This window comes from Mustelus asterias, chromosome 17 (assembly GCF_964213995.1).
Source record: "Mustelus asterias chromosome 17, sMusAst1.hap1.1, whole genome shotgun sequence".
Classification (NCBI taxonomy): domain Eukaryota; kingdom Metazoa; phylum Chordata; class Chondrichthyes; order Carcharhiniformes; family Triakidae; genus Mustelus; species Mustelus asterias.
Genome location: NC_135817.1, coordinates 49,220,842 through 49,234,452, shown reverse-complemented (window position 1 = coordinate 49,234,452; position 13,611 = coordinate 49,220,842). Strand labels below are relative to the sequence as shown.

General features: G+C 44.3%; 1 protein-coding gene across 1 annotated transcript in view; it reads left to right on the top strand.

Annotated features, from left to right (window-relative positions):
* Nucleotides 1–13,611, top strand: part of mao (monoamine oxidase) — a 155,252-nt gene that overhangs the window by 100,485 nt on the left and 41,156 nt on the right. Inside the window, exons 5-8 of the mRNA XM_078232614.1 lie at nt 2,039–2,130; nt 4,232–4,373; nt 10,065–10,214; nt 12,996–13,155. Coding sequence (XP_078088740.1) covers nt 2,039–2,130; nt 4,232–4,373; nt 10,065–10,214; nt 12,996–13,155 — 544 coding nt within the window. The remainder of the gene's footprint in view (nt 1–2,038; nt 2,131–4,231; nt 4,374–10,064; nt 10,215–12,995; nt 13,156–13,611) is intronic.

The window sequence follows — 13,611 nt, the reverse complement described above, 5'->3', positions numbered from 1 at the left end:
CTCCCTCTTTCTCTCCATACCCCTTGATCCCTTTAACCACAAGGGCCATGTCCAACTCCCTCTTGAACATATCTAATGAACTGGCTCCAATAGCTTTCTGTGGTACAGAATTCCACAGGTTCATAACTCCCCGAGTGAAAAAGTTCTTCCTCATCTTCTTCCTCCTGAATGGTTTACCCTTTATTCTTAGACTGTCACCCCTAATTATGGACTTCCCCAACATCGGGAACATGCTTCCCTCATCTAGCCTATCCAGTTCCATCAGGATATGTTTCTATGAGATCCCCTCTCATTGTTCTAAATTCCAGTGAGTACAAGCCCAGTTGGACTCATGTTGTTCATTGCTTCCCCACCTGCCTCACGTCAATATTGGAGGGATGTGAGGTGTGGTGTTCTGGGGCCTAATGTTCTGATCGTGTTCCCTGCTCCCTATCAGAAAGGCTACCACTTCACTGGATGGCCATTCAGAAAGTGGTTGTAAGCCCCACAGTGCAACACTAAATAACCAAATGGAGGGAAAGGGCCATCCAACAGCTTCCTTTCTCTCTGTATGGCCTCAGAGACTTACCTACTGAATGGCCTCATTTGGGATGGGCATGGAAAGTCGAGAAGGAGTACCACCCCAATAAAAGTCCACCCTGAAGAGGGACAACCAAGCTAATATCTCTCTAACGTTCTGGGAATTAAAACCATGTGATGCAAGTATAGTGGACAGATCAAACCATGAGGGATTTAACAGAGATGGTGCAGGCTTAGGAAACCAACCCATTCTCAGGAGTCGGGCCATTCACTTCAAAATGACAATGTAGCTGTGTGTCTCGGGAATGAATCACCTTTTGAAATTTATCCCTGATTGGCCAGGTTTCCTGGGCTTGGGAAATGCTAAATGGAGACATGGGAAGCTGGATCTAGGAGGTAACTGTTTTCCCACTTGCCTGCTGGATCCAGTTTAACTGCTTCACCATTCCTACAATCTGACAGCCCAAAACCCTTGTGGATTGCCCCTTTTGGCCTCCGATCTCTCCTCGAGATCCCAAACCTCACAGATCGCGGCCATCAATCTCCCATTTTGCGGTTAATCCTTCCCTGCCTCCCTCCTCTTCACTCATGTTGAAAATTTGGATGGCTGTCGGGATTGCCCGTGCTAGGCTGCAACTGGGGGGAAAAAAGGCACAAAAAGGAGGTCGAGTCCTGCTGTTAAACTTAGCTGGACTGGAGGGAACCACTTCTCCCCCTCCAAGATAGGTTTGGGGGTGGAAGTGTTTGGATCAGGGTGTAAAGTTCTGGCTAGGATAGAATGAGATGGAAGGTAGCTCAGAGTGAGTCCAAGGAGTGGAAGGACCAAACTGAGGCCTGGGTCAGACAGTGGGAAGGAGTGGATGAGAACAGAGCTGGGATATGGATCAGGATGTGGGAAGGGGAAACATGGAGGAAATTAACTCCTTGATCAAGAGAAAGATTAAAGTGGGAAGAGGCAGCCAAGAGTAGAATTGGGACGGTGATCAGAGAGTGGGAAAGGGAGGTAATGAACCTGAAACATGGATCAAAGCAAGGATAAGGATCTGTCATGGAGTGGAAACATGGGTTGGAGGATGGGCAAGAGTAAATCTTGGAAACAGATCAAAGACTGTTTTGGAATGAATGGATTGACATGGAATAAACAGTGTGAAGAGGGAGGTGTGACAATTCAGAGTGGCTTGGGGTAGGAGAGAATGAAGATGACACATGGATCAAGGAGGAGCAGGGAGCCGTATGAAGTGGTGGAGGAAAATGAATCAACAGCATGGATGAAAATGGGATAGGGCAAGAACAGGTCTGGCAAATGGTTCAGAAAGTGGGACGGTGAGGGTGAAAATGGAGTCAGCATGATGCATGTGGACAATAACTTATACAAAGCAAAACTGTTCTCTGAGCCCAGAATCTAACATTTTATCTTAAAGGATAAAAGGTCCTCCTGGTAGGAATACACTTCAATGCAAGTTTTATAATTAATTAATAAAAATATTCCTTTAAAATACAATGAGCCATGTCTTCCCAGATACCAGTGGATGCACCATGGAAAGCACCCCATGCAGACGAATGGGATAAAATAACTATGCAACAGCTGATTGACAAGATTTGTTGGACCAAGTAAGTTTTCTTTAACATTACCCTTTTATTAGTAGTTTGTTCAAGCTCATTGTACACATTCTTCAATCCAGCTGGGTCCTCGCCCTGTTCCAGAGAGTGTAGGCGGATGGCCAGATCTTATACATGTGCCAACATTTGGTCAGTGATTGGGAGATATGAATTAGTGCCCTGGATAGAGCACCCAATCTTGGCTTCCCTCCCCCCATGCTGGGATGCTGAATCGCTCTGCTTGGCACAAGTCCAACTGGGAATTGAGCACAGTCGTGGATTGTATCATCCTGCTCCACCCCAGGGACTTCGGGGGCCAACTTTTTCACGCAGAGAGTGGTGCGTATATGGAGTGAGCTGCCAGAGAAAGTTGTTGAGGCAGGTACAATAGCAACATTTAAGTACATGGATGGGAACGGATTAGAGGGATATGGGCCAAATGTGGGCAATTGGGACTAGCTGGGTAGGGTACTATGGTCGGCATGGACCGGTTGGGCTGAAGGGCCTGTTTCCATGCTGCATTGCTCTATGACTCTATGATGATCTACTGCTGAATCCCGTCACAGTGCGGAAAAGGTAAAACTATCTTCTTCACTCAAATAAACCTAATTCTCCTGAGAATTTCTGACATTACTGTAATTTTACACAGCATTCCTTTACTACTTATCTGATGAGGACCAAATTAATTTAACGATTAGCTGAAAAGGAGCTGTAGTCCCAACATAAATTCTTCTTAAGATATGCAGCATTCAAAATGATTGATAGTCGTGCGCTGTAAGATAGAGTTCCTATCTTATAGATCTTTTTTTCTGTACTGAAGATGTGAAAAGGTTGTCAGCCTGTATACATGCAGTTAAGGATGGCGGATGAGGGAGGTGGTGGTTGGGGGTGTAGGTGCACAGAGGATCAATTCGAAAGAAAGTACCATTTAGGATGATACACAGGGCTGGAAGATATTGTACTAATAAGATGGGACAAGGCCACAGACAGATTTAAAGATAAGGATAAGGATTTTAAATGTGCTGCATGGATTCAGTGCAGATCAATGAAAACAGGGCACAGCTGGACTGGATACAAGGAATAAGGAGGATACAAGGATGATAGAAAGGTGGAGTTAGGGCTAGAACGGGCAGTGCTGCAGAGGTCAAAGTTAGCACTCTTAGTGATGACTAGAATTTGGGCTTAGATTAAGATTCAGCATGTCAATGAGATTACAAATGGTTTTGTGCAACCAGTAATCCGGGGTCTCAGACTTTTTGCCATTAAGCTAATTTTCTGGGACTGTACTTGCTGCAAGAGGTTAACAAGATTCCTAGTTGTCATTGCAACAATACTGGTCTACAGCCTTTCTGGTCAATAATAGGGCATGTGTTTATTGTTGGACTTTAATGTCCCAGTACACTGCAGAAACACCCAAATGCCAAGTGCATCTATGTACACTTAATGTACACGTGCATCTCGGCTTGCACGGTTTATGTACAGAAGTTTAGCAGTGGGCGGCGGTTATCACTACTGCTTCACAGCGCCAGGGACCCGGGTTCAATTCCCAGCTTGGGTCACTGTCTGTGCGGAGCCTGCACATTCTCCCCGTGTCTGCATGGGTTTCCTCCGGGTGCTCTGGTTTCCTCCCACAGTCCAAAGGTATGTGGGTTAGGTTGATTGGCCATGCTAAATTGCCCCTTAGTGTCCCAGGATGTGTAGGTTAGACGTATCAGTGGGGTAACTGTGTGGGGTTGTGGGGATAGGGCCTGGGGTGGGATTGTTGTCGGTGCAGACTCGATGGGCCAAATGGCCTCCTTCTGCACTCTAGGATTTCTGTGAGATTAACACTTTTGTAATGCACCAATGTTGTATGAATACATTATCTGTATATGGACTTTGTCAATCAGAATTTTTATTCCATGGAATATTGTAGTTTAATGTTGAACATTGCATGTTGATTTAGAGGCTTTGCTGTTGTTGCATTTCAAATATTTTGTTGGTATAATAAAATCTTTTGAATATTGATTTATTTATTTAATCTGCATACTTGAGGAATTGCTGCACAAGTCTGTTTTCTGTGAACATCTGAAGAGTTTTCCGAGACATTTTCCTTTTAATTTTCAATCTGTAGGGTTGCCAAGGAGTTTGCGACGATCTTTGTAAATGTAAATGTCACCTCTGAACCACATGAAGTCTCTGCCCTTTGGTTCCTCTGGTATATCAGGCAATGTGGTGGAACATCACGGATATTTTCAACAACCAATGGTGGACAGGTGAACAACCATTTTCAATTCTGGCCCTGATTGATTTGTTCCAGTACAGCTTGTGAAAAGATTTACAATAAATAATGATGGAGAAAGATGGACATTTTTCATATTTGTGTTGTCTGTGTAGAATAGGGCAAGACCTGCATGGATCGAGTGACTTCTAGTAATTGTTGATTGCATTAATCATTGATGATTGCCTCTGAATGCTCATTGATCATTTTTGTATCATGGTGAATAAGTTAATTTGATGATTTGATTTATTATTGTCACATCTATTGGGATACAATAAAAAGTATTGTTTCTTCTGCGCTATACAGACAAAGCATACCGTTCACAGAGTACATAGGGGAGAAGGAAAGAAGAGGATAGAGAACATAGTGTTACAGTCATAGCTAGGATGTAGAGAAAGGTCAGCTTAATATATGGTAGGTCCATTTAAAAGTTTGATGGCAGCAGGGAAGAAGCTGTTCTTGAGTTGCTTGGTATATGATCTTTTTTCCAATGGAAGAAGGTGGAAGAGAGTATGTCCGGAGTACATGGTGTCCCAAGATTATACTGGCTGCTTTTCCAAGGCAGCGGGACGTGTCGACGGAGTCAATGGATGGGAGGCTGGTTCGCATGATGGACTGGGTTTCATCCACAACCCTGTGTAGTTTCTTGCAGTCTTGGTCAGAGCAGGAACCATACCAAGCTGTGATACATCCGGAAAGAATGCTTTCTATGGCATCTGTAAAAATTGGTGAGAGTCATAGTGGACATGCTGAATTTCCTTAGCCTCCTGAGAAAGTAGGAAAGATTTGTTGCCATGGTCGCAGTTCCTGCATCGGAATATTTGGTAAAACATTTGCATATGTGTCTCAGCAGTCTGTAAAATAAGCAATTCTAGTTTCTATAGACATTTCCTTTAAGAAAGCGGTGCTAGTTTGTATGTGTCTCAGCAGTTGGTTAACAGGATGGCAATTGATTCTGTACCAACAGTTTTTGATAGCTGCTTCTGTCTGTATTTGCAAAGGATTGATGAGAAAGATTATTGGATCTGTTTTTCTCCTTATAATTTCCAAATGATCTACTGGTTACAAATCTGACTTAATGGTTCTCTATCTGTGGAATCTTATTTTCCTAGTCTGATATATTTCAGGTTGTAGCATCTTAGTTCCCCATTCATCCAAGTGTGCACATCCATAGGGTGGGATTCTCTAGCCACTCCATACACACCCACCGCTCCCCCCCCCCCCCCCCCCCGCCCCCGCCCCGCACCCCCCATCTAGCGCTGGGTTTTCCCATAGCTGAGATGGCATGCCATTGGCAACTGGTGGGATCTTCCTGTCCTGCCAACGTCAATAGCGATTTGTGTTCCTCGTTCATGCCACTGTCGGGGAACCTGCGGTGGGGGTCGACTTCAGCAGGATTAGAAGATCCTGCCGGTAGCAAGGGCTGGAGAATTCTGCCCGTAGAGTTTGATTTTCTCAGTTTGAAATCCCTGGCAATTTCCATAAAAGGATTAGCGCCCAATCAACAGAAGTCTACACCCTTAAACATGACATGAGAGAGATTGTTTGTTACATGGCTCACATTTGGCCTTTAATTCTGGAATATTACATCAGGATACTTGAGGACTATCCATTTCCTGCCTGCATTCAATTTGATAAAATATTATGCTGTCAAACTGTTGCCTTCAGGGTTAATGGTGAGTCATATTTATTTACAAATAATAGGATTTCATAGAGATAGACAAGAAAGGATATTGATTGATAAGAAAAGAATAAAGATAGGACCAAGCAAAACGTAATTACAATATTTTCATTAGGATGTGCATTTGCACAGCCCTCTGAAAATCAAAAAGACATTTGGGTGAAAGTGTCCTTTGTGTATTCTGTAGATTTACATGCAGATAAAGCGATACTCCTAATTTCCATGAGGATTTTTTCTGCCTAATGCTTACAGAAGCTTTACATATCACACTTACTAATGTATAGATTTTAGCAAAGACAAAAAAATTGTACTCATATAGCAGCTTTCACAATGCCTGAACCTCTCACCATGGTTTACAGCTAATTAAGTACTTTTGAAGTGCAGTCATTATTGAAATATGGAAATGCAGCAGCAAATTGCCAATGTGACAATAACCTGATAATCTGTATTTTGCGATCATAGAAACCCTGCAGAAGGAGACCATTCGGCCCATCGAGTCTGCACCGACCACAATCCCCCCCCCCCCCCCCGGCCCTATTTCTGTAACCCCTCGTATTTACCCTGCTAATACCCCTGACACTAGGATTAATTTATAGAGTCACAGAGGTTTACAGCATGGAAACAGGCCCTTCGGCCCAACTTGTCCATGCCGCCCTTTTTTTTTAAAACCCCTAAACTAATCCTAATTGCCCGCATTTGGCCCATATCCCTCTATACCCATCGTACCCATGTAACAATCTAAATGCCTTTTAAAAGATAAAATTGTACCCGCCTCTACTACCTCTGGCAGCTCGTGCCAGACACTCACCACCCTCTGTGTGAACAAATTGCCCAAGCATGACCAATCAACCTAACCCGCACATCTTTGATGTTGAGGGCTAAATATTTGCCAGGACACCAGGGAATAATTTACCTGCTCTTCTTCAGAATAGCTTTACGTGATCTTTTCTGTCCACCTGAGGGTAGACTGGTCCTGGTTTAGAGTCTCATCCAAAGACAGCACTTCCTACAATGTAAAGCTCCTTCAGTACTACACAAGAGTGTTGGCTTAGATATTTGTACTCAAACCCTGGCATGGACAAGAACTCAGAATCTGAGACTCAGAAACAAGTGTGCTACCAACTGAGTCACAGCTGACACTTGACACCAATGTAATGCCGCTGCATGCTAGGACAGTAGAGGTACAGAGGGATAGAAAGAGCCTGGGCCTCTTCATAGGTTCAGACCCTGCATTGCACAAGAAAATACGATAATGCGTGGAATTTTCAGATCCCATCCGCCTTGGGAATCGTAGCAGGCGGGACACGGACCATGCAAAGGTCGGTTGACCTCAGGCGGGATTTTCCGGTCTTGGGGCGATCGCAGTGGAAAATCCTGCCTTATGGGTTATACTGTTTCTAGGAGAGACATGATAGGCAAGAAGAAAGGAGAAGTGCTCAATTTTGGCTAAAGGAGGATAAACGTTCTCCAAAAAGACTTGGGGTGGGGGGGCGATTCTCCCAAAAGTGCTGAATTGGAGAGAAAACTGGTCTAGATCATGATTGTTTTTTTCAGTGCAACTTCAGACCTGAATCTCTCCACGCTATGCAATGCAGAGGTCACAATCGTGAATATCATTAAAAACACAGGGGCGGGGCCTATTCGCGCCAGCGTCTGACAGCTCTGGAATTCTGCGCATGCACAGTGGCCCCGATCTGTCAGTGGCCCTGTTTGCTGGCCAGCTCGATCGCTGGCCAGCCCAGGACCCCCACAGTGCTGCCCCTTCAACCGCCCCCCACGGCCGATCGCAGCCCGCACAACAATTCCCGGGTCAGCCCCGACCTCCTCCCCTGTCCTGGAGCGCCGCAATGTCCAGCCCATCCCCCCAGCAGTGGCAATTTCCCGTACTCCCCCTCCACCACAGCAGCTCGCCCCAATTGCTGGCCTTCCTCCAGCCCAGACTGATCCCCATGCAGAGTGGCAGCGGGACCCCCCCACCCCCACCAATCGCCCCCAGGCACCACCCACAATAGGCCCAGCCCCTTGGCACTGCCCTATGCCCGGTGGGCAGTGCCAATGTGCCTCTTGACCTGGGCACTTTGCCCCTTGGGCCGTGCCAGGGAGCACTGCCAGGATGTCCATGCCCAGGGGGGGCACCCCCCCCCCCGCCGCCCAACTCCCTGGGGGACCCTGATTGCCTCCCCTTCACTCCAGCAGGGTCTCCTGCTAGTTCCCTGAACGTGGGGAGCTACTCTAAACCCCGCCAGAATGAAATACTCCTGGCAGGGTGGGAGATGCTATCGGGCCCAGCACGGAACTTGCCGAGCCCGATAATGACATTTTAACTACATCTAAAATATGTTTAAAACAGATTAAAATCACTTACCTCTCTTCCTGCTGGTTTCGAGCGCGGTCCCGACTGTGCCTGTTCCCTGGCTGTGGGAGATGCGCATGCGTCGGGAACGCATGCGCGAATCCCGCGAAATGGCTGACATGCGATTCTCCTGACTGGACCCTCCAGAAAATCTGTGGGTCGCAATGGGAGAATCCCCCCCCCGGTTCTATGCAAAAACAAGAGGATTAGACAGAGTCGGTATGGGTAGGGATCAAAGGTTAAAAATTAAAGTGTTGTTGTATCAATGAGATTGTCCAACCTGGACCCCAACTGTGGAAGGAAAGGAAATTTGCAAACTGACTAAAGTTAAGAATAGAGTCTGTAGAGCTCACAAGTATGAGAGAAAAGGTAAAAATAAGAGAAAATATTGTAAAATAAAGGAAAACATTAATAGATTGATAAGTGTTATGGTTCAGATTAGAAACTTTAAAGTGTTTTATGAAACCTGCCTGAATCACAAGTTTTGCATCTTGAGTTTGGCCAGGATAAGCATGATATGTCCCACTTCAGGTATGATTCAAATGGCCCTCGAGTGAGCTTTTATCAAACAAAGATTATTTAAGAATATAGGCGACATGTATAGTAAGAAAATTAGCAATTACAAACAAGAAACAAACAACTACTATAATGTATAACTCTTAATGAATATCTCTAATGTGTTCAATTAAAACCAAAATCCAATTAAAAAATCCTCTTCACAGGTTTATCACAACACAGGCTAAAGCTCACTTAATACTGGAATCCAGTTCCCTGGGTTGAATGCTGATTTCAAACGATCTTGAAAATTTAGAGCAGCTTGTAGTCATCAAAACACCAAAACATAGATTCTTTACTGCAGGATGGCAAACAAGATATGCTTTCAGCTAACTGGTCAAACTTTCAAAATAAAAACAGAGAGAGAAACTTTTTTCACCTATGCTTCTAACACTGCAGCCAAAACGAAACAGAAAACAACCCTTGAAACATGACCGGCACACAGTTTTTTTTCTATTTCTCTTCCCACCAATGAAATCATCTAAGGCCGTGAGCTGCAGAGATCATGATTTTAAAAAAATCTCTTAAAGGAACACTAACGTTACAATAAGGAATCCAAAGAGGAAGCATTAATAGACTATCTTAAAATATTCATAACAACAGTGAAATATTCTACAAATATATCAGTAAAAAGATACTGGGCGGGATTCTACAGCCTCGCTTGTCCCAACACCATAAAATCCCACCCGAGGTCAACGGACCTTTCCCCGATCTGCCCCTTGCCTGTGGCGCGCAGGACGGTAAAATTCCAGTCAATGACTAAATGTGAGGTGGGACCCCGGAAACAGAAAAGTGAATCGATAGAGAATAAATGATTTTTTACTTGTCCAACTAATTTGGTGCCAGTTCCATACACTCCCCCCAACCCCCATCTCCACTCCTGCCATGTCTCCTACATTACATCATTAACTACACTTCAATATGACGCTGCAATGTCTGTCGCCTGCTCTGGGCTGCCCTGAGATCATGAAATGCCATTCCTTCATTCTTTGATCTATGCTTTTTGATGTCTTAAATATCTCATTCATACAGCCATGGTTAATGCACTATTTTAGTGATTTTCAAGTTGTCCATTAATATATATTTTACACTTGCAGGAGCGGAAGTTTGTTGGTGGTTCTGGTCAGATCTGCGAACGATTGATGAACCTTCTTGGAGACTGCGTGAAGCTGAAAAAGCCTGTAATCCGGATTGATCAAACACAAGGTACAGTCATTGTGGAGACATTGGATCATGAGACTTTTGAGGTGAGGAAAATGGACGGCAACAACTGGTAATGTAATTTTCTCCAAAGCACTCCACAAGATTAGGATAGTGACGAGAGGGCCAGAAATTCTTAGGGGGGGAGGGGGTTTCTGTCAGTATAAATGCATGAAAGTCAAAGCCCCATTTGCCTTTCCCCTAGGCCAAAACCTCTCTGCCCAAATCTCAGGGTTGGGGTCATTCTTTGGAGCCAGCTTGCAAGGGTGCGTCATTGACATGTTCACGTTGTAACAAAGAGGCCTGATGTGTCCTTGGATGGATATTGGATTACCTGAAGGTGAGGGAGAGGTAATTAAGGTAGACTATGTAAAAGAGAAGAGAAGACTTCACTGGCCTGTTAAGCCCCTTGCAGCAGTGACAAAGGAGGCCTCATGATGCTCCCCTTTATGCATGGTTGTTTCCAACACAATAATCCAGACCCAAGTTCAGATATAATGGAGTTGTGCATGGCACACGGGACTACAGTTGTGTGGGCTACACAAGTTGGAGCATACCGTCGTTCCATTCTCAACCTGCATTAACATGAAAGCCATCCTTAAGACCCTTAAGAGCACAATGGTCTTCTCAATTACCACTGTGCTGTAAGCTTGTAGCTGTTTGTGCAATTCTTATTGGAGTCATTTTCCATGGCATCAGGGAATGTACATGGTCACCCTCAAGCTATTCACTGACATGATTTTCTTCCTTGAAATACTATGGGACCATTAAATCCTAAAGGATTAATACATCTTGACAACCTCCAGAATTCTTAGTGACATTTAGAATTCTCAAAAGTTTTACCTGCAATCTGCACATTACAGAGTAAAGGCCCATTCTGTTGAGCAACTGGAGCAGAGTGAGTATAGGGCTCACAAATCCGCAGGAGTACCATTGTTGTACGTTGAATATTGGGAAGACACGAAACCCTGTATATAAAGAAAATCTAGCTTCCTGTAGCCTTACGGTGATTCCAAATTGAACAAATCTCTCAACTTTTCTAAAAGATGCATTATCCATTTACCTAATGCATGCTCAAAATGTATTCTGATGTTACAGAGATGGCTGCTGGAAATGACCATAAGGATTGAATGCAGTTGTTAGCTTCACCACTACATAGAGCAGTGAGGGCAGATGACTCTGGCTGAGGCAAGTTGATGTGCCAGCTGATAGGGATCCCTGTTTGTTGAGACACTTTCTAAAACTTCATCCTCATGTGATCTGTGCTGCTTACGTATTCTCTGCGAGTGTAATCGCTGGAAGGCTGCATCCTCCTGAAATGCTTTCCCTCACCCTCCTCCTCCTCCTCACCCTCTCCTATTCTTCCCTTGTTGATAATGATACACAATTGGATGCCAATGGATATGGTCATATCCATCCCTCAGAAACCCTCACCGTGGGTAAGAGGCAAAATCTCCCAGTGTTTTCAAACTCCACAGGAAGACAGGAACAAGTCGAAGGCTGTGCAGGCAGAATCTCCAAAGAAATAATACTCCCAACTTTTCTAATTGCCACTCAAAATTTCAGCAATGTTCAGATTGATCCTGGCTGTAGCTGTACCTCCGTATTTCTCACGCTAACTTATCCTGAGCGCATCATGAGTGTCAAACTTCAAAATTCAGAGTTGTAATGCCACTTGTCCGAATTTTAATCCACATTAATTCTGTAACTGGGAGATTGAAGGGTGAGTGTGGAAAATGCTAAAAGGCATGTGGAAGCTCAGGTCAATTGATTTTGGAATAGAAAACTGACAGAAATGGCTTCTGCCCCCAGTGTGCCTGTTGGGAAAAAGCACTTGCTGTGATTGTACACTCGAGATGTTCTGAAGATAAGGTGTAATTTTGGACTCTTTCTATTTTCTAAAATAGAGAGAATTGTAACACTCTCAAGGGGCTGTTCAAATGCCCTGGGCTGAAATTGCTATGTTATTCCATAAGTGGAATTTGACAAGTGCAACTCCATATCACTCATTTTATAATGTTGGGTGGCACAGTGGTTAGCACTGCTGCCTCACAGCTCCAGGGACCTGGGTTCGATTGGGTCACTGTCTGTGTAGAGTTTGCACGTTCTCCCCATGTCTGCGTGGGTTTCCTCCGGGTGCTCCGGTTTCCTCCCACAGTCCAAAGATGTGCGAGTTTGGTGGATTGGCCATGCTAAATTGCCCCTTAATGTCCCGGGATGCGTATGTTAGAGGGATTAGCAGGGTAAATATGTGGGACCTCGAGGATAGGGCCTAGGTGGGATTGTTGTCGGTGCAGGCTCGATGGGCCAAATAGCCTCCATCTGCACTGTAGGGTTTCTATGATTCTATGAACCCTGGCAAATTTAGGGGAACAGTTCCTAGTAGCCAATTTAACTTTTGTCATGGCGGGGCCCACGTGCAGTTCAGAACTACGTCAATGCCTTTCAGGCATGATGTCTGACTTCATTCCTGAGAATGCTTTCTCGCACTTCTGGACTGAAATTAAAATGTTGAGAGGAAAGGCCGATGAATCATCTACTAATGCCATTCCTACCCCTCCCCCAACGCCAAACATCTCCCGAATTTATCATTTCTGGATCAGTAAAGTATGAAATTGGTAAATCTCAGCTCCCCTGCTGTTCTTATCTCAAAATTCAACCCCACGAAGGAGAGGAATCTCTGATCTTGAATCTGCACAGAGTTGTCTTAATGGGGACTCCTGTTTTCTTGACTGCATAAGATCTTTTGAGGGTGGACTGAGGGGATGGAGGGGGTGAGTGGAATTAACAAAAGAGGGAGGAAAGTTATACTTTTTATTGTCTTTTAGGCCAACTATGTTATCAGCGCCATTCCACCAGCGCTCGGCGCGAAGATTCACTATGAACCACCTTTGCCAACTCTGCGAAACCAACTCATCCAGCGTGTTCCCCTGGGATGTGTGATCAAATGCATGGTATACTACAGAGAGAGTTTTTGGAGGAAGAAAGGTGAGTGTTGTTTTCTGTGTAGGGGTGGGGAGGGATGGGCAGAATTAAAATTGGACATATTAACTTGCCTAGGAAAAGCATTGCCTAGTAGTTTTGTTAGAAGTTTCATATTATATTATAACTAAGTTTTCATTTTTTATTAAATTCTGATTTAGCACCTATCACCATTAAGTATAATTGTTGCTTGTGTGTCCTGCAATGTCAAATATTAAACAACAGATAATAAGCATTGTGACGATACTGTGCCTTTAAGAAATGTACTTTAGTCATGTTTCTGTGCAGGACTTTTTTTCAGTCTATTCCAATCGGTGCTGCTGGGTTTGTAACCAGCGTTCTCTGTTGTTACTGCAGCAGCATAATTGTTTCTAATTGCTCGAATTTTTTTTTGATCTGAACTAATGCTGTTCTGTTATTTTAGTGTTCCCCTGGGGTTTTGCAGAGTAGAGCTTGATTAGG